The 21,300-nt window shown below is 37.2% G+C and overlaps 1 protein-coding gene across 1 annotated transcript in view; it reads right to left on the reverse strand.

Moving 5' to 3' along the window:
• The window catches only part of UBN2 (ubinuclein 2), a 43,372-nt gene that overhangs the window by 4,496 nt on the left and 17,576 nt on the right, over positions 1-21,300 (reverse strand). The window contains exons 4-14 of the mRNA XM_041481386.1: positions 19,815-19,952; positions 18,475-18,587; positions 16,968-17,466; positions 13,661-13,731; positions 12,843-12,972; positions 11,406-11,524; positions 10,657-10,770; positions 9,211-9,354; positions 6,996-7,046; positions 5,589-5,631; positions 3,391-4,923 (exon numbers count right to left, since the gene is read on the reverse strand). Of these exons, the coding sequence (XP_041337320.1) occupies positions 3,391-4,923; positions 5,589-5,631; positions 6,996-7,046; positions 9,211-9,354; positions 10,657-10,770; positions 11,406-11,524; positions 12,843-12,972; positions 13,661-13,731; positions 16,968-17,466; positions 18,475-18,587; positions 19,815-19,952 (2,955 nt within the window). The remainder of the gene's footprint in view (positions 1-3,390; positions 4,924-5,588; positions 5,632-6,995; positions 7,047-9,210; positions 9,355-10,656; positions 10,771-11,405; positions 11,525-12,842; positions 12,973-13,660; positions 13,732-16,967; positions 17,467-18,474; positions 18,588-19,814; positions 19,953-21,300) is intronic.

Consider the following 21,300-nt stretch of genomic DNA (forward strand, 5'->3'; position numbering starts at 1 on the left):
GAAAAAGCAAAGGAAAATAATCTCTCCACTCTAAATGTCAAAATGAAGTTAAATTCACTGCAGCTTTAAAATAAAAATGCAAGATTAGCCAGAACATTTTAGCTACAACAGCTCCCAAATCGCATTAATTCCTCTAATAGCAGATCAGCTCATTCTTGTTTAACAATCTTGCCTTCACTGCATATACAGTAATTTCACATGCTAACGTTCAGTTCTCTAATTATCTACTACAAAACAGTTAGTATAGAAAGCACTTTGAATCAGACTCCAACTCAGATATTGTAGTTATTTGAATTAAAAAGACTCAGGCAGAATAGGATTTCAAATCTGTGCATTTTTACAAGTAAGCCTCTACTGAACCCAAAACTTAGAATCATTTTAATGAACACATGAGCTTAAAATGAAAACAACATTTCACTGATTTCTGTAATAACAACTTACAGAAAAAGCAAAGTAATGAAATCTCCTAGCATGGAAAAATTTTTATTACCAGTTTTGGTCTTAAGATGTTCCGATGAAAGCAGCTAAAGAAAGGACAGTTTCTTCTTATGAGAAAACACAGTATTTTAAAATAGTGACCCTGTAAAGGGCATTTACCTACAGTTGATGTTCCTAGCAAGTGTTTATATTGGTCATCTTAAAGGTACCAACTTCTACAACATACTCTATCCCACAAGTAGAAAAAAGAAGAATGAAAAGTATCAAGACACTATTATTCTCTTTTGCCTTTAAAAGTACTATTTTCACAATAAGCTCATGTACAGAAAATTGACAACTGTTCATTGTCTGTGTAATCTAGTAAAGGGCAACAAAATAAAAGCAATACAGTAATGTTTTGCAACTGTGAATTTGTTGAAAAATGCCTCAAAAACTTTGGAAAGTGCTCTGCCCAGATCTTGCTTACTCAAAAGGAGAGAGATGTACAGTGAAGAAAAGAGCTACAGAACATGGCCTAAAGGAACTGCAGTTCAGATGTTTCTATTTAACTCATGTACAATAGTTCTTAAAAGGGTTCATCCTGGTCATGTAGATCTGAGTCATTAAGATCCTTAGAAGTCTAAGCTAGATTCTGCTCAAGAGTACTAATGGCAGGTAGAGCTTTTTAAGGAAATCACACATGTACTCTTTGGCTTCGTGTCCTTAAGATGTAACTTTCTGTGAGGCTTCAGCAGGTATAAACTTGTATTCTGGTAAATAATTGTGTCAGTCAGAAGTGGAAAGGAGGGAAACATTTCTTGGAAGCTTCCCTAGTTAAGTACACCTTTATTATCACATGAAATAATCTAGTTTCATCTTTAATGTAAGCAGACCAGAATATTATAATGAACAATGCAGGCACCATTCTCATCTTCTAACAGCATCTCAAATAGGAATTAAACCCCTAAGGCCTTAAAAGAAAGGAGATTCACTTTCAGTCTTATGTAAAGTTTTAAGAGGAGTAACTAAGTCCTTAGTACACTGTTCCTAAAAACTAGTCTGGAATTGAAGTTGGTTCAGCAGCCAGCATTACACCTTTATAGCTAAATAAAAACCTCTGTGATCACAAATCTCTTCCCCTTTAGTGTACTTGAACTGGGAGGTAATTTAATTCTAATCTTTCCTTGAATGTATCTCCACTCACTAAGTTTCACAGTGCACAGCAGCAACAGCATTATTCCATGGTTTATCTTCTTTGATCTCATACTGTTCTTCTGAACCATTTTTAGGTTATGAAAGCAATTTCTGAAGTATCAAAAAAACCCACATGAAAGGTCTCAATAATTATTTTAGTGATACCACATGCTGCTCAGTGCCTTTAGCTGATTTACCCCTTTCCATATGCCAACACACCTTATTTTGCTGTATTACAGTATGGACTCATGTTACTTGATAGTTCACCACACACCCCCACACTTCAGTGCTCTTCAGTAGGACTGTGGCCAAAATTCATTACTCGGGTGATCAGTGTTTCTAACAAAAAAAATCCTTGCCTTCAACTATAGGAGGGTTTGCCAGAATTCACCTCATCATCCAGCAAAACACTGCTTACTTCCCTTCTCAGTCATCTTTAAGCACTACCACACCCATTTCACATTTTGTTCTATATCGCAGCTATTGCATCCACTGAGTTCTGCTGATTGCACCAGGAAGAAACAACTCTCTTCGCAGTCCATTCATTGTAGCCCTTTTTGTCTCCTCCAGGCACCTTCAAGAGTACTCAAACTGCACTGTACTTGGCTCAGCTCTTCTGCAGACCCTGTGTGGTTCCTCAGTGGCCTGTACACAGCATCCAAGCTGTGGATCTTTTTGCCATTCAAAGCACCCAGAATAAGTGAATGCTGTGTCAGAGCCTGCCAGACTTTTACTGCTAACTGTTTCAGTATAGTAGGATGGAAGACCATAGAAGTGTCATGTAAAAACCATCTTCCTCCTGTTATGCAGCTGCATTAAGAAGAATTTGATGGCAAACGAAAAGATTATAACATATTGCCAGAAGTCGAGTATACATAACTCCCATGCAACAGCAATGTGCACTGTTCAGAATACTAAGTTTTTCATTTGCTGTACACCAAGAACATAATTCAAAGCAATATTACTTTTCTTAAGTATTAAGGACTTCAGCATAGAGAGCATTAGAGAGAAGAAAACATCAAATTATCTCAGTAATTAAGCATTCCCAGTAAGAAGAACACAACTTGGAAAAGCAGGTTGTCTTCTGGGTAAATAATAGGTTTATATGTTTTAGAACAACAGTATTTTCAAAAGATTTGTTTTGTTTGATTTGTCTTGTCTCTAGTGATAGCATAAGCTTTCAGTTTCTAGGGTATTTATATATTCATGGGGTGTCTCATTCAGTTTAACTAGATCCTGCAAAATAAGATACATAGTCACAAATACAAAAGAAAAGCACTTGCAAGTGTTAATTAGAAGACTTGAATTACACTCAACCATAGGCAACAGAGCTCTAGTTTTGAGGTTAATCATGAAGCCTGACAACAAATGTATGAACACACCTTTTACATGACCACCATCATTACAAAAATGTAAATATGAGATATACACAAATCAAATAATGCAAGTTCATACCACATCCCCTGAAAATATGGTCACACAAAGCTTACCTTTTATAGTGCTGTTAAAAGAAAAAAAGTGAATTCTTTTCCACAGTATAGACTGACAAACAGTTTACAGTAAGGATTTGATCCACCCTGATGCTTGCATTTCACATCAGCTGGAAATATATATTCTTCAGTGTGAAATAGTTTCATCAGTACCGGTATTGTGCTTAGAAAGGTAAAAAACTAAATTTATGACACTTACCAATCAAGACAAAATATACTAAGAATGTTTACAAAACAAATGTGATAAACATTGATGTAAGGCTCAAATGTAAACTCGTTTGATTCATACCTGCACGCTGGCTGCTACAACTGGAGACCCTGAGGCAGAAGATGGTCTGTGTGGAGTTGACAATTGTTTAGTAGCACCCTGTGTTCCACTTCCTGCTCCCCCAGACAGACTAGTCCTACTAGCTCCACTTGAGTTAAGGTTACTGCCTCTGCTGGCAGGTACATTCATTCCAACTCCACCCAGATTATTTTTACCAACAGTTCCAGAAGGAGAAGAGTTGGGCAATTTTGAAGAAGCCTGAGGGTTTTTTGCAGGCTGAAGGCCTGAGGTGCGATTAGAGGACAGCAAATTCACTGTGGGAGACTGCCTGCTGATATTTACACCACTGGTCTGTTTATGAAGGGGGTTGTTGCTGGAGTGACTACTCTGGGAAACTAGTGCACTTGAACTGGAAGAACTGGGTGTTGTTGCAGGCCTGGGGGATGAGGTGGACTTGGATGAAAATTTAGGTGATGCATTGGGCTTGGGTGTCACAGAGGGCTTAGATGAAGTGGGCTTGGGAGAGGCAGCAGGTTTGGGAGAGGCAGCCATGGAGAAGGGAGGCTTGAAACCCTGGGAAGAAACTTGTGACACCATAGCCTTGGCTAAATAGTTACTAGAGGTAGAGGTGCTGGATGCTGTCCGAGAAACCAGTGGGTGAGACACTTGAGAGCCACTTCCAGATGAGGGATTAGACAAAGGCAGGCGATACACTACAGACTTATCTTGAGCCTTGAGGACTGGTGATGAGCAAGAGAGTTTGGGATTACTACTCAGTTTCACCACAGGATTGGTCTGTGATTTACTAATAGTTGCTTGTAAGGGAGATACGTATTTCTGTTGTACAGCTGAATGCTGGTGCACTTTTGTCACTTGTGATGCTGAGGGAGTACCACCTTGAGCCTCAACAGATGATACCAAGATATCCTTGGTTCTTTGAGAGGAGGTGGAAATAGCTGCTTGAGTCTTAGAGGAAGAAACGTGAGTCTGAGAAGAGGAGGAAGCAGCTTGGATCTGACTTGACCTCTGTAGTCCTTGTTGAAGTAGTTTGGCTGGCAAAGGCTCTAAGGAAACCTTGGGATTTTGAATTGAAGATCCAGCAATAAGGCCTGAAGAGATACCAGTGTGAACTAAGTCCTGGGGTTTCTTTGGTACTGGCCCTGTGTGACCAGCAATAAGACTTGATGAATGGGATGTTTGAGTGGGCTCTACTTTCTTTGAAGTTGCCAGAGGCAACTTACTCATAATGCTTGCTAGTTTCTCTTCCCTCAGCCCTGGGCGAGGTCTGGATGTTGGTGTGTCTATGGCGGACCCAAGAGGTGATCCCTTGGCACCATTATTGATAACTGCCAGAGCATCAGAAACAGAGTCCAGTGAGGGTGGGTGGAAAGAGAGGTCTTCATCCAGTGAGTCATCCAAGCAGATCGTCTCCGGAGCTGCTGTGCAGCTAGAGCTGGCTGGGGTGCACACAGCCGCACTGGAACCCAGTACAGTAGCACAACTTGAATTGACTGAAGACATACAGGTTTTCTGTTCTTTTTTTGGACTGGAGTCCTGAAAATGAAGGGATAGGAAACATCAGGTTTAATAGTCTTTCTGAAACTGATTTAAGGTAATCTTTAGTGTAATACTTTTATTCAGTAAATTCAGACAAACCAAAGATCTACTACTGAAATTTTCATATTAAGATATTTACAATATCTAGGTGCTGGAGCAACGTGTGCTAATTCAATATTTGGATTTAAAAATCTAGCATTATTACTGCACATCACTAAAAGTGTCCCATACAGTGAAGAATAACCAGTGCTGTGAAGAATAGGATAGCTAATCTGATCACTTAGTAAAACTGCTAATGAATTAAGACAACACCTGGTCATGTCTAATGAGGATCTCTAAACTATGGTATCCTTCCAACCACACTGTTTTCCAGCGTTGCCAATTTTAACACAAACTGAACACACAAAACACACATTCAAAAATGTGAAACATCACTGGAACTAGTACCTCTTCATAGCCAAAAAACTATACAGCTTAAAGTGGCAAAGCTATACAAAGGTATTTTGTACTCCATTCTCTGAAGTAATGCACCACCAAGCCAATAAGCACTGCCTGACAAACCTTCTGCAAGAATTTTTCAGGATCAGAGGCAGAAACAGGTTGTATCAAATGGTCACATTGGACCGTTAAGTAGGTATTCAGATATCTTCATAGGCTCTTACCTTCGCTTTGGGTTTAGGGGCCAGAATCACCTTCTTCTTTGCCCTAAAACAGAAGGGATAAACGTGCATCAGAAGACCAAAAACGAAAGCATTTTCATTTGAAGTGTTATCCTAATTATATACCCCAATAAACTAGAATGATGGCTACAGGAGTCCAGCTTTAATAATAAAACATCCTTGAAATGAAAAATGGTTTAAAATGTAGGGGGAAAGAAAAACAGCACACTATCAATTAATTTTTCTGGTCATGTATCTGTATGTAAATTAGTTGCAAAATCAACTGAATTCATGATCTAACCTGACATATAGATTAGGGTATATCCAGAGAGCTGGTTTTATTTTTCTGATTTAGAGGAACTTCAAAATATCAATTAATTTCAGCCTCTTAATATTATGAGTTTGCCTACTTATCAGAGCTTTGTCTACATGGAAGTCTTCCAGAATAGCAATATAATTTCACTTTTTACTTCGACATTTCTGTCCCTGAGGAGGATGCTTCCTATTCTTATTTATTTCAAGCTGGATAAAAACAGTTGTTCCTTCCCCCCACAAAAGTGGTTTGTTGCTTATCAACTATTAAAACAGTTGTATCTGTTTGTTGCAAGAAGTAATTTAGCAAACTGTTGAATTTTCTTCTGCAACATACAAAAACTGCAGTTATGCAAGCAAGGACAGCATTAAGGATTATTAGTTATCGGCTTCAACTTAAGAGGTTCAGCATTTCACACTTTATTTCTTCAAGGGCAATCAATAGATTTACATCTTGTAGGCAATTTTTGATTCTTTCCTAAGCAACTAGAAATACACCTGGTTAAAAAAAGACTTTACTGTAGGTGGACCATGACTCAGTTTTGATGTTACGTAGAAAAGTATCCTATGTTAATCATATTTATCACAGTAGTTGCAACTGTGGTGTTATTTAAAGTCATAACAATTTATTTGAATTCTGACTGAATGTGGACAGCTCCTGAGAGGCACACAGTGTTGTTTGAATATGAAGAAGATAAAATCGCACTGAGATACACAGACTTCTGTGATTAGAGATATTTTTGAGGAAAAGAAAAAAGCAGGAAGTATTGCAGTCTGAGTTCAGTTTAACAGGCTGGATGTCAAAATTTAGGCAATGTAATGCTTTGAGTAAAAGGTATTAATTCAAGGATTAATTCCCCTGGAGTTATCTAGCCACTTCACAAGTGAATTAAAATATAATGCCACAAGAACGTTACAGTTATATGCCTAAATTAAAGCATTAAAGAAGATTATAAGCATCACTGTAAGTATCTTCAAACAAGTCCCAAAGTACCTCCCTTTCCTTCCCTCGGTCTAAAACAGGTAGCAGGAAGATGAGAAAAGATGCTCTGCACAATCTAAAGATCTTGTAAAGCAAGTTGTCCCTATTATACTCACGGAGCAGAAGTGAGGTGATTGTGAACACTTCGGCTTTCCTTAAAAAGCATCCTAAAAGAGTGGTGAGAAAAGAAACATGAAATGATTCTACAGTGACAAACAGCATATGAGCACCAAATACCCAAATATCCTTTGGTTTTCAGAACCAGCCTTTGATTATCTGTTCCCAAGGGAACTAATGATTACTTTGCATTGCTCTCATGGTATAGGTCTTGGCATCCATAAACAGAAGATCTAAAAAAATAATAATTTGCGTTTATGCTCAAAATACCTCAGTAAACAGCCAAGCAAAAATCAACATAAGAGAATATTGCTTCCTTCAACTGGACAGAAGAAATACACTTAGAATGCTCTCTCCTCAAAGACTAATGAAATAGTTCCAACATAAAATAAAAAATGATTGTAAACTCTTCACACTACAGTCCAACACACTGATCCATAGGCTTGGGTTTGTGGTTATTAATCTCTTGTGGGGTTTTTTAAAGCACAGAAGATAAAAGGCTGAACACAGTAGCCAAGCTTGTTTCTAGCTTTCTTCAGTACTTTTAGTACTGAATAAACTTTAGTAAAAGTTTTTGAAAGTTTAGTAAAAGAAAAACTTGAGACTATTGTGTATAATTTCTCTGACTTCAGTTACACTGGACTTACACATACCTATTACTACAGAGCCAAGGAATGGCATGAGCCAGTACGACAAATCTCAATAGTTGCCATGCTTTTATTCAATGTTTTCAGCTCCTCAGTTGCCAAGTGGAAAGTGAAAATGATTGCTGAGCTGTATCTATCCTACAGCTTACTATTCAAGTGCAGCTATGAACAGACAATGAAAACTTGGTCCCCTTCCTTGTTTCCACATAGGCAAACTAGGAGAGACATTTTCTAACAGCACTGCCATTACATTGACACTGACCACATCATGAACAGCTGTCTAAATAAGAGCTTTTCACCACTGGTAACACAACCTACACAGCTGCAATAATTACAAAAAATCAGAGTATCTAAAAATCTAATGTGATCTGGTAAGAAAACACTGATCCTCTCACTACAGTTCAGTGCCTTACTTCTCCAATTCTATTTCCAGCTCCATTTTCACATTTTCGTCACCACACTAGCCTCCAAATCTATATTGCATTGTTCCATCAGAGACTACTGAACACCTATGAAGAACATCATGGAGCAAAACCAACATTCCTCGTTACATGTTTAATGTGCCACCTTGCAACCTATACAGCTGCTTCAGAATATCTCCCTTCCCACCTCTCTCTTGGTGCTTTATCCATTCCATAATCTTTTCAACTTGGAAATGAAAATTCAAAATTAATCACAGGGCCCAGTAATTTGAAGCATCATCCTTCAAGGTTAAAGACACAATTTTAAGTACTACAAAAGGACAGAAATCAGACATGGTACAAAGAAAGGACAGAACAGTATATGAGGTACCTTCCACCCTTAACAATTCTTTGACAATCAGGTTCAGGTTTGATGAAATTATCTTTTGCAGTGGGTGCTACAGAAAGAAAGAACTCATGCCAAATCATACTTGCTCCTCTTTCACTCCAAACCATTAGAAATCTCTGCCAAACCTGCGTTTCAAAACAGTTTACTATTGCTCCCATTTTATTTCTCCCTCTCTTTTGTGTGGTTATTTCTTCTTATGTCTGGAAGAAGCAAGTATAGAAACTGGTGTATTTTTAACTGCTGTAAAACAGAGCATCCCAACTGCAAACAAGAAATGGAGAGCAAGAATCTTAAGCCTGTTGAGAACACTGCCATCAAAATTCTAGCCTATAATTTTAAAGCCTGTGTGAGCAGTCCAATAATGCAGTGTTCCAACATACAGGCAAAACTGATTTCCAGATCATTATCACTTCCTATATCACAAAGAACTTTCCAAGCTGTTACCCTCCCACCCTTCTCCTCAAATGAAGCTTCATGCTGTGTTAGAAGTGGAAGGAAATTCAGTCTCTAGGAGAAGATAAAAGCAAATAGCGGTCCAAGCGAAACAGTGGGTTTTTCACTCTCGGGCTTACAAACAAGACAGAAAACTCATTTTAGAAAAATATTTGTTCTTCTAAACTATTCCAGCTTCACAAACACACGCCTAAGTTCCAACCAATATCAATAGTACATGGCTGAGTCAAATGTAATACAATAAATAGGAACTGAAGAAATCATTAACATCAAAATGAGTAAATACCTAAAGTAGTTATCTTACCTTGCCTGCATCCAGCCTTTAGGCCAAAGTGGTTTCACTTCTGTTTCCATAAAGGTTTTGAGGTAATCTTCAGCAGACTGACTTCTATTTGGCTCTAGCTCATAACATCCCAGCTTGATCTTGACAAGATTACACAACAGAGACCTGCAAAAAGAAACAAAAATATATTGAAAGACACAGTCCTTTCAAAAGCTCAGCAGAAAAAGACTAGAAATTGAAGCTGCTGTCTACTGATAGCTGTAGGAAGTGCTCAGCTCCAACTGTGTTTTTTCTAAGTTTATACTGCACCAAGTATTGCTACTACAAGCTGGTATGCTCTACCATTGTCACTTCTCCATTTCCAACAGACTCTATTGCTCTTATTTTCATCCTACTATCATTTTGTAATTTGTTTTACATTTTCTCTGTGGTTTTTTCATAGTTGGAACATCTCCTCTCATTTTGCTCACAGTGACCTCTGATTTGTCTGAAAGGAAGTGAAATCCATTCTACACTGTGCACTTCAATAGAGGATTCTTTCTGACAGATTTTGTCTTTTGTTCTTAAAAATAGAGAAATGCACACAGATAAGCAACATCATCCTTTCAGAGCCTCTTGAATGAAAGCAAGCAACAGATTTAAGTACTTCTCTCCTCCAGGTCAGTCCAAGCTGTACTGCTTGTACATATTTAATGAAGCTTTCTTCCCTGTTGTCTTCACATACTTAAAAAACTCATTGAGAGAAGTCCACCAGTCCCTTTTAGTAATACATACATGCACATATACACACACACATTTATATTAAAATTATCTTAGATCTTGCATGAGAAACTACTAATTTAGAAAGATGTGCTTGCTTAAAAGTCTAGATTATTTCAAATAGTAGTCATCTCAGTTTTCAGAAAAATTTGTTCTAAGAAACCGAACTCCAGTATCTGATCACGTCAAATAAGAATCTGTGCTACTCTTGAGAGATAAAGAATTTGTGTTCAGAGGGAACAGAAGAGTTAAGATTAATGCATTATTCTAGTTGTTGGACTGGGAGGCTTGCCAAATCAATATCACCAATCTTGATGGCCTGTCCTTCTGTGGCAGAAATGTCTAGTGCTCATTGGTGATTTGTAATGTATTCCTAGAAAGGTGGGAAGCAGTTATAATATGGCTTACACACCTGTTCTTTGCCTAAAGAAGCTCAAAGTCCTGGAGTCAGAAAATTCTCATGTATTTGGATAAAGCAGAAAAACAAGCAGTGAAACTTGAAAGGGTTGGACAAAGGATGATTTTCCTTTTGAGTTAAAGAAGGTGGTGTTTCACCATTACAGAATTCCAGTTTGCTTATTTAACGCCAACACTCTTCAAAACTTCTCCAAGATGTAATTCTGGGAAAAATTATTTATTCAACAGTATCATGTAATAACATCCTCTTGGAGATCCCTTTATAAAGTCAGTCAGAATTCCTGGTCTTACCTCACTGTGTCATCCCAGTGAAACTTCTTTCTGGGTCCAACAACCCTCTTTCCAGGTTTCTCATCATCATCTTCCTCTGATCCATTCTTCTCTCGTTCATCTTCTGCTTGCAACCTACAGTTGGAACAATTAGTTTCTTTAGAACTATACTACACAGACTAAGTATTTCAAGGAGTGTCATTCTTCGTGTTAGGGGGGAAAAATAACCCAAAGAGAACCTATTTTCAGATTTTTGCTACACTTCCTTGTAGGATAAACAGTTTAATCTCCCTCTCCCCTTTGTTTTCTGGTTCTTAGAGAAATGAAAAGGACACACAGATGCTGTCAGTGATGTCCCTATAAGCTCAAGCAATGCTTCTACTGGGAACTGGCAGGGTACTTATCAAACTATTAGTAACTCTCCAAGTCTAAAATTATTTAACTATTTAACTAAACAATTACCATGAACAAGGACAAAATACATCAGTAACCTCAACACACCATCCTTCTCCATTAATCTACCATTTTAGGAGTCAACCAGAAATCCTTCAGATTATTTTTTTCTATCAAGACCTACCTCACTCAGTTAATGGAATTTCTCTCTGATGTCAGACAATAACACCTACACAAAATTAAGTATATTGTACAATTAAAAAAAGACACCCTTAAACTTGAGCTGAGTGATTTTCTGAGCTAAGGAAGTAAAGAACATGGATACAAACTTCCAGCTGGGCTCTAAACAGGCTTGCACAGCCTCCAGAATAACCTACTTGGCATTCTTGGCTTGATTGCGAGCCTGACAGTCCTCTTGATACTTGCATAACTGCTCAGGCATGACGTTACTGACAGCCAGCTTCAGCTTCTGCAATGGCTCTCTCAAGCGGTCATCCTGTGAAAAGAGGAGTACCAAAATAATCCTATTAGATGGAAAATAAAGAGCATTTCAGATAGTCTCATGAAAATTTCTGGATCATTCCCAAGGTAACATTCCCAGTACTATTTATGGACTGCGACAGACATATTTCTACATGGCACTTCAATCCTGTTAGGTGCAACAGCATTATATAAAAGCATGTAAGTCTTGAGACCAGAAACAAAAAAATATAGTCATAAATAAATGTGTCACGAACATCCCAAAGCATTATGGCATGATCTCTTTAAATAATGCCTTTAAATTAAAATAGGGAAGGGAAAAAAAGTGAAATAAACTGACCAATCAATATCTCAACATTTGCAAATAAGCAGCCTGTTAATCAGGTCTCCAGAAACTGTGGTAAAAAAACATCCTAGGTAATGAATAAAATACGAATATGTATTATATTATCCAAGCAGTAGATTGTTATTACATGCACTTTATGTACCTGAAAGGTAAGGACTGTGTATTTAGAATTGTCTCCAAATATTAAGAATTTCAAACATTAAGGTAATATACTGTACACTTCGCTACATGTTTTAAATTCACTTTCTATATCTTGTGACTTTACATTATTAATTTTAATTGCTTATTGAAAAGAACTAGAATATTCTTTTATCTGCTTAGAAATAGCATTTGAATCTGTTTGCCTTATTAGCAAGCACTGAGATCTCTGCACTCATCTTCAGATCCTATGCAAGATTTAGTCCTGGATTTTATCTAAAGAACCCAGTCACAGTACTTCAGATCACAGGTAACTTTTCTATTCAACAGGAAAACAATCTTCAAAAGAAAAGTAACTGAAAATGTCATACAAAGTATTTGTAAGACCTAGCCACAAAAGGAAATTTGAACAAATAATACAGGCTGGGTCATCTATTATCCACGTAGCCTTCCTTTTTTCTTGACACAAAAGTGAAAACAAAAGTACGTATTTTTAGCCTATGATAACCATTATTACTGTGGCTTTCTAATTCTGCTGCTTTGATATGTACCCTATGACTACAGTAATACTTAATGATGACAGCAGAAACACTCCTTAATAGCCTGTCTCCAGCTTTCAAGATGAAAGCAATTAATTCTCAACTAAAGACTCTGAAACACTTTAAAAATTTGTTCCTAACGAAGTGACAGTATCACGTATATGGAAAGAAGCTTTTAAACTTATTTAGCAACTGATCCAAAACATTTTTCTTGATTCGAGGCTGCATGGCTACTGCTCTACTCTGCTGCAGCCAGTCCTCCTTGCTGTCATATAACTGACTCCTGCTGGAGCTCCTCTCCCCATCATTACCTGGACATTGAGGTGCAGCTTCTTCAGGCGCTTTATCAGCGTGTCCTTATTGCACGGCACGAAAGCCTCCAGGTGTGAGTACACTCCATTGCGGACGGCAGGATTCACCTCCTGCAACTGCAGCTCAATACTGACAAACCAACAGGAGACACCCAGTCACACACACTCCAAGGTAAAGATGACATCTGAACAAAAACCTAAGGAAGCTTTGGAAGCATAGCATATTCCAGCTATGCATACTAAAAATAGCAGCTTGGGATATTTTCAGGTAAGATTTTTTTTATAAAAGGAAGAAGTCCTAATCAATGGCAAGAAACCATTCATATATGTAGTTGTCCAGCAATGTTGAACACTCATTCAAATTTAGTTTACACCCACCACAGTGAATCAAAATTGATACACTTTGTGATAGTCTTCTAGAGATTACTTTTGTTTCATAGATTACAAACACAGAACTTTCTATATGAAACCCTTAATTGAAGATTACAGAGAAAAAAATCTGGTGTTTGCCCTCAAGAAAGCTGAAGGTCCTTTGAGTAACAAAAGTGGGAGACAGGAGTAAAGGCAATTTTGTTGAATTTTACACATGAAGTCAATGACCAGGGCACTACAAAACATGTTACACTGGATAAAGACAGACATACATGACAGGAATTGTATGCATATATAAATCTCTTTAGCTAATAACTAGCTTAGACTGATCTACCTTCATTGACTTTTAAGGGATTTGTTGGAACAACCTCAATAATACTTCCTCTTCTGTACTTTTCCTTTCACCCCCTTTCCAAAAAGGGAAGGTTCTACAGATAAGCACTTACTCCAGAAGAATATTATTCATGTCTTGTGTGAAAAACTTCTTCCTGCCTTCTTCATCAAACATCTTGGCAGCCTAAAAATACAAAAAAAAAAAAAAAGCATTCAAGTTCATAGAGTATTTTGAACTAACAATTTTTGTATCTTTACTTTTACATCCACATCATATTCCTGTTTCCCCAAAAACGTTACTTGGAAAAGAACAACGAAAACCAAGATATTCTCAGCTGTTTAGCAAAAAACTGAGGATTGTTACTGTTATACTCAAATATACACACCTTGCTCTAGGGCAGACAATCATTCTGTTTAGGATCTGCCTGGATCACTGATGTTAACACATTCATCTTTTGAATAACCATTAAGAAAATTGTAGATGCTTTATCACCATCACCACCACCAACATTCTACTATCTCTGTTTTAAAAAGAGAAGCATTGTTTGACAGGTCAAGAAGGCAAGAGCATTAACTAACACATTTCTACTCCATCTTTTTCTACCTGCTATGTGCCTCATCCAGTTGCATCTTTCCAGCTTTCTCAGAGCTCTCTCAAACCTTCACTGCAATTTCTACAACAGGATTATATATGCTAGAGGAACACCTCATCCCTCTTTTCTGCTGCTGTCCAGCATTCTTGCCATCTTTAGACTGTATCTTCAGTATTTTTATCTGGTATTTTTGTTCTTTTTATCAGAAGTTTTTACTTATCTCCCAGCAATTCCCACACAGAAGCCCTCTATCTTTGTTCTTATCACCTAGATACATTTTTTTTTCCTCACAAGGAATGACAGCTTGTAGGACAAAGCCAATTCCCTGCACCATTTTACAAAAATCAGTAAGAACCTTTCTCTAGTGTACATCTACTCTGCAGAAATTCAGAAGTCAAGAAAAAAGTGCCCTTAAAATATCCCATAGTGACTTGCAACCACAGAACTAAAAACTAGGAAGTGTTAACATGACTATTAAACTATTAAATACTTACTGTTCTTGCTCTTTGTAACTGACCCATTTAAATTTGAAATAAAAATGTTTTCTAAAAATTGGGAACTCTCCCTCTCTTCCTGTGTGAACTGCACAGGAAAAGAGTGTGACACTCAAAGCTGTAAGGTAGCCCATTGTGTGAATGCTTTATCACTTCAGTCATGAACACTGATACTGGAGTTTAAGTTCCTGCAAGGACTGCATTCCACTCATTGCTTTCTACCATAATTACAGCTGCTGAGGGGATGGTACTATCTGTTTAAGAACACTGAAGCATTTGTCCTGCTAAAAAAATTAGAAAGGTTATAGATGCTTGCAAGCAATAGGGTACCAAAAAGACAAGTCAGAAAGCCTTAAATCTAGTACCTTTATGCCTAATGAACACAAGGATCAGAGTCATCATCTGGTTTCTACAAAGCAGAAGGAAAAAGCTTTGACATTTGAGTCCCAGGCAGACCTTGAAAGGCAATTCCAGCATTATACTATTATGCTGGACAGCATTGCTGGCTTCTAAAGAGAGCAACACTGGCAGATTCAAAAACTTCATCACTATTACTAACTATGGTTGGGTTTTATTTCCAGAGTGATTATCTTGACAGTGACCTTCAAAATAGAAAAAACCCCTTTTATTTACTTTCCTGCTTGTATACAATATTGCCTTCTGTGATGGTAGTACAGAATAACCCACACGGGGAACTAGAACACATGAATCCACCAAAGGAAGTCAGGAAGTTTTTATTGCCTTTAGTCAGTGGCTTTCTAATCTCATTAATTTTTTAATCTTGATATATTATACTCCATCCATGGAGCATAGGCTTCTTCCTCCAGCTTTATAAACTCCCCTTTGTGCTAAAGAGATCTAAAGCTGCGAGAGTCCAGTAAATATTTGACAAGACTTTCATTTTTAGTGCTTTTTAGAAGATGTCTGATTGCAATTTATAGGAGGTATGGAAGTTGCAATCTTTAAGTCAGTCTAGTTGTTCCGCAAGTATAAACTTAAACTTCCTCTGCTTAGCCAGGAAGCTTTCAGAAGACACTGTCAAAAATGGAAGAGTTCCCAGCTGGTCTAGAGGAAGGTGTCCCTGCCCACAGCAGGGGGATTGGAGTGGATGATCTTAAAGAGCCTTCCAACCCAAACCATTTTATGATTCTGTAAGGAGTTATGTTTTCCAAGAGCCACGGAATTAAAGATGCCTCCCAACTGGTTTGGGATTGTTATACAGAGAAGCAACATGAATGAACTTGGGGTAGGTCACTAACACTTCCTGAATTTTGGCCTAATACATTTCTGCACTTTTGCTAGAAGCTTATTGTTGATTCATAGCAAAATTAACATGCATACTGAAAGGCAGACAGAAGCTCCTTCACTTCAGTAAATATTAATTCCTTGGCTGTATTTAGCTTGGTATGTTTAAAAATAAATTAAGAAAAAACTAGAAGACATTTCTATACAGGTAAGAGCAAAGCAAGCTCTGCAATTGTTTACATTTTTTTCTTTTTGTTCAAAAAAGGAAGTAAGTTTTGAAAAAGCAGTTAACTCTGAGTAAAGAAAAGCTGCACTTTATACTAAAAAAGGAAAAGCTGCACTTTATTCTAAGTAAGGAAAAGCTTTAATATCATAATCTGAACAAGCAACAAATTTATTCTCAACTTTGGATAACATCCATAACTGAAACAAGGAGTATGTAATACCTTAATAGCTCTGATCCCTTTCAATAACTTACTAGAATATTCATAACTTGGTAATTTAACATCTTTCAACCAATATTTGAGAAGTTCAGATTCCATTCTAACCTTCCAGAAGAAAAAGTTCAGTTTTGTGGTTGGTTGTTTGCTTTTTGTAGTTGGGTGGTGGTTTCTGGTTTTGGTGGCTTTTTTCTCACTTGTTTTTTTTTAACTGGCAAGTTAAAGCCAAAAAACCTGGATCCAAAATACATGGATTTGTAAGCTGCAGTCATATTTCAGGTAACCTCCTCCAAAGTAAGAAAACACCCATTCCATTTTATCAAACAATAATTCAAGTTAAAATAACACTGGTATTTTCATTATGGAGAAAAACCCATAAATAAATGAACATTACAAGTTATTGTACACAGAAGATTTAGAAAACCCTGTTTCCAATGTGAAACAAACACTGCTAAAACAATTGACCTGCATCATCTCTGCCCTTTTTCATCCAAGTATAAACACAGCCTTTAAGATTGCCATTAACATCAATTCTTCATTTCTAAAGTTTCAGCCAGCAATTCAAGGATGACACTCAAGGTCCTAATTGTTCTTCCTTGTTCTCTCAGATTCTTGAATGCAATCCACTACCAGCGAGTTCATACTTACTGTTCGAAGGTCTCCAATGCGCTTTTCAAGTAGCATAGGCAGACCTTCTGGGAGGGCAGGCACCTGCTTGGGTGTCATGACCTGAGAGGTGTAGGTTGCCTGAGTGACATTTCCATTCTCTCCTGACAGCTCAGAGACCGGGCTGCCATCAGACGTGCCATCGAGCAACTTGTCAAAGTCAATGTCTCCCAGCATCTCCAGGGCACTTTCAGTTTCTTGCAGGAGCTCAGGTTCATTTGTGCTACCAAAAATGGAGAGGACAGGATCATTGATCCTAAGATTCAAGTCAGAGATATCATTTCCTGCACTGAGAGAGGAGGAAGGAATTTTACTAGGGGTAGAGGTTGCAACAGTCACTGGAGGTTTTGGACTAGGTTCCTTCTTCCTCATGGCTTCCTTCTCCTTTTGAAATTTACGGATCATGGCAGCCAGAGAGAGCGAGTCTTTATACAATTTCTTTTTCTTCTTCTCAGACTTGTGTGAATTTAAGGCCATTACTCTGTAGAGGAAAGAAATCTTTCATTAGTGTTGACTTTTGAGGCCTTAGTAACCTTTAACAACACAACTCAAAGTTTAGTACAATTAAAATTTATAGGGGGAAGAAGCAAGTACTTCCTGCTTCCATCTTCAGACCATTTTATCAATTACCATAAACCTTAGGTGGTCATGTGATTACATGTTCTTCAACTGATTTGTTACGTTTTATACACATTAAGGCAAAGGTTATTTCCTTTTGACTTCTCAATTTAATTATGGAGAAGTTGGGACAAGTGTTAAAACTCACAGCAGATTTACAATACTAAAATACTTACATTTGCCTCTCAAGACAACTGAACAGTTGCAGGTTGCCTGTACAGCATATATGTTAAATTCTTTTCATTGCTAAAAATTTTTAAATGCAGGCTCAAAATCTATATTTTACTTAAACTGAGACTATGCCACCAATTTGTCACCTTGATGAAAAATTAGGTCAATAAATTTTCAATATTTGATGTGAATATTCACAGTAAAACAGCCTCCATCCACTTAACAATAGTTTTCTAGCAGCCACCTCATCTAGTCCCACCACCTTAATCTTTCTATGCTAGCCTCAGAACTCAGGAAAGCACAAAGTCAGTAAGAACTACTGAGAAGAATAATTAAATTGTATTTACAGCTTTATAGATGAGAAACAAAGATAGGAAGAAAATTATTTTTCATTAGAATATGCAATTCCTAGTGCTAGGTTAGATGTTGGGTATGATGCTTTATGCTATTCATAATACTCAAAATTTATTTTCTGTGATTTGTCTTTCCTTGTGCAAAGTTTCAGGGGACAAAAATTTAGTCCATAGGACTGAGTAATATAAAAATCCCACACAAATTCTGAAACAAAATCTCTAAGATATTAATTACAGTTTAAAAGTACAATTTTCAAAAGAGCTGTAATGATCTTGCTATGGCACACAGTTTTGAAGTCAAACCTTAAATATAATTGAAGGGTTCTTATAAAGAAAAAGAAACCTACCCCAACTGCTTAGGAACTTTCATTTTCCGAGGCTTCTTCTCCTTTTCTGTCCCTTCATCTTTTCGCTTGCGTTTCTTCATTCCACGATCTTCACTTTCTTTCAATTTTGCTATCTAGAAAAGAGATCAAATAAACAATGATTCTTCCACCCTAAAGGACTTCTACAGGAAGAAACACTCAGGTTTTTTTTACACTTTCCAATCCAGAGCCAGGAAAAACACCCCAATGTGTGTAAAGGCAAATGGTACAATGGATTCCTAGCAGCAATTTCAGTTACTGGCTACTATTAATCATGAATCATTTTTAAACAGTTATGAAATTTAGAGTTTTCAGTAAGATAAATACTCTAAGGTAAATGCAGACTGCTGTCCAGCCAGTATGGCCAATGGCTACCTTGGAAGATGGAATTCCTGCACCCTCTTCTGCTGCCAAAGCTCCACTGCTGACTGTGAACTGACCACTATGAAACATCTTTGCTGGTCAATACAGCAAATACTGATCCACCTGCCTCCCCTCCCTTACCCATCCTTAGATTATCTGAGGGTGCAGGGCAGGGAAACAGAAAGCCTTCAGACTGTGCAAGCATTAGGCAGCAACAGGCAAAATTCTGGTGTAGTTAACACCATTTTAGTCACAAATCAAAACCATAGCATCATACAGGCTGCTAGAAAGAACATTATCTGCATCCCAGTGAGAGTCACTACAAGAACCTTAAAATTAAGTGTTATAGAGCAGAAAAGGACACCAGGAAGCACTAAGTTCTCAGAAATAGCATGCAGCTTGTAAATGTCATATTGCAATTAAGTTTGCATTGACTAACTTGTCAAAATTTATAGAACAGCATGCTGTTTGGAAAGATTGTGTATATAATTTTAATATAGCTATTCTTAATTGAGTTTATTTTAACAGGTATTTTGGTTTAGAATATGGTTTAATGGTTAAATATGGTTAAATTTCATTTAAAATTCTCAGTATTAGGAAAAATTTCATATAATGTAAACTTTGTGAAAAATCATTAAGAACAGTACTGATGAATTTAAGGTCTCATCTTGTCTAATAAAATTCTTACAAAATTACAGAATCATCTGTCAGTTCAAGATGGGTGGACCCAACTTGTCAGGTTGCCCAAACAGATGCTTAGTCTTACAAGACTGGACAGCCTGTGGACACCCTAAGTTAGTTACTGAATGCTAATACATGAGCCACAAAAAGCAATAAAACAGTACCATGCATCATTCTGCTTTTGGACTCTTCATCTGAGCCATTCTAAGTGTATGAAATATTTCAAACGTCCACCTAGCTTCTATTTCTGTATTAAAGCCTTAATTAAAATCACTCACTTTAGGTGGCCTGTGCTTTTTGTCTTCTGCAAAGTCTTCATCCTCTGATTCAGATGCCTGGCGAAACTGCAGTGTACCAGTGTTGATATAAAACCCTCCATATTTGGTTGTCAGGGATGCAGGAACCAATTCATCATACTGGGCAGGAAAAGGAAGATAAACTTATCAGCATTTCTTAATAAACTAAACATGTATTTCTTTCACCAGTCCCTATACATAAAAATATATATACCAAAGCACAGCACAGCTTACTAGAATAGAAACAGGATAGAAATTCTATAGAAAATTAACTGGCTGAGGCAGACAACATTATTATCACAGAGTATCCTTTCTACATGATGATTTTTTTTAACAAAAAGGCAGCATTACAGCATTAAAACTACTGCTTTCTCAAGGCAACTCACCACAGTGCCTTGCTCAAAACCCTACTTCTTTTAAAAAGTTCTCTGAAATTTTCTTTTGTTAAAAATGCTATCCCAGACATAACAAACTTCACCATAGTACCTGTTACCTTATTGATTATTATCTGTTACCTTAATTTTAGATGTTTAACACAACATTGCCTCTTAAATATCACAATGCAGGACTTTTTTTAATTTGAAGGCAAACATTCTCACTTTGTTCAGACAATTTTAAAACCACAAAATGTTTCAAACTATCAATAGTTTTATTTTGAAAAGTACTTAGTATTTATGGAGAAATTTCCAAGTTAGAATTATAAAGCTGAATCTCAAAAATACTAAAATCCAAAGCCATAGAAAAAGTGGTCAATAATCAGTATAGTGGATGACAATATTAATTATATTATTACATGCGGTTGCAACAACCTCCATGACATGTAAAATATACTGAAGATAAAATGGTACAAGAACTGAAAAGTCAAGGCTACCAAAGACTTTTAGACAGGAAGAAGAGTTATCCAGGAAGCTAAACCAGTAAATGCGTATTTCAACAAGGAAGCTGGAAAAAGAGCCTGAACTGGAGTCCTACCCAGGGATTTAATCTGAATAAGTAGTTAGAAACTTCCCTGACTCATCACCTTTTATCTCCCTGAACAGAGAACTTAACAAGCAGTACAGAAAGACAAAATGGGAAAAGTGGTGACAGCATTTATAAAGAACCCTAAGATGACTTGAAAAGCTAGCACAAGAAAGTGAGAGAATCTATTAATGGAACAAAATGAAAGTGAAGTCGCTTTATAGTGGACTTGTCACTCATCTTAAAAGACCAGGAGGACCATGCAAAGAAAACTTGAGAGTGGAGGTTGTGTAGGAATTTTAGAGAAAACTCATGCTTGTTTCACAGCTCTCAGAACCAGTTTCATTAGGTGCAAGGAAAATAAAAGTAGAGGAAAGAAATTATCCACAGTGCTTAACAGACACAGCAGACATTTCCCATTTGAGCTGACAGGGTGTGAACTGAATTGGCAAGGGTAGGGCAGAAAAAGATCAAAACTTAAGAAGAGTGGTTGCCAAGTTAGAAGGAA

Source organism: Pyrgilauda ruficollis, unplaced genomic scaffold (genome assembly GCF_017590135.1).
Source record: "Pyrgilauda ruficollis isolate IOZ18807 unplaced genomic scaffold, ASM1759013v1 scaffold56, whole genome shotgun sequence".
NCBI classification, from domain to species: Eukaryota; Metazoa; Chordata; class Aves; order Passeriformes; family Passeridae; genus Pyrgilauda; species Pyrgilauda ruficollis.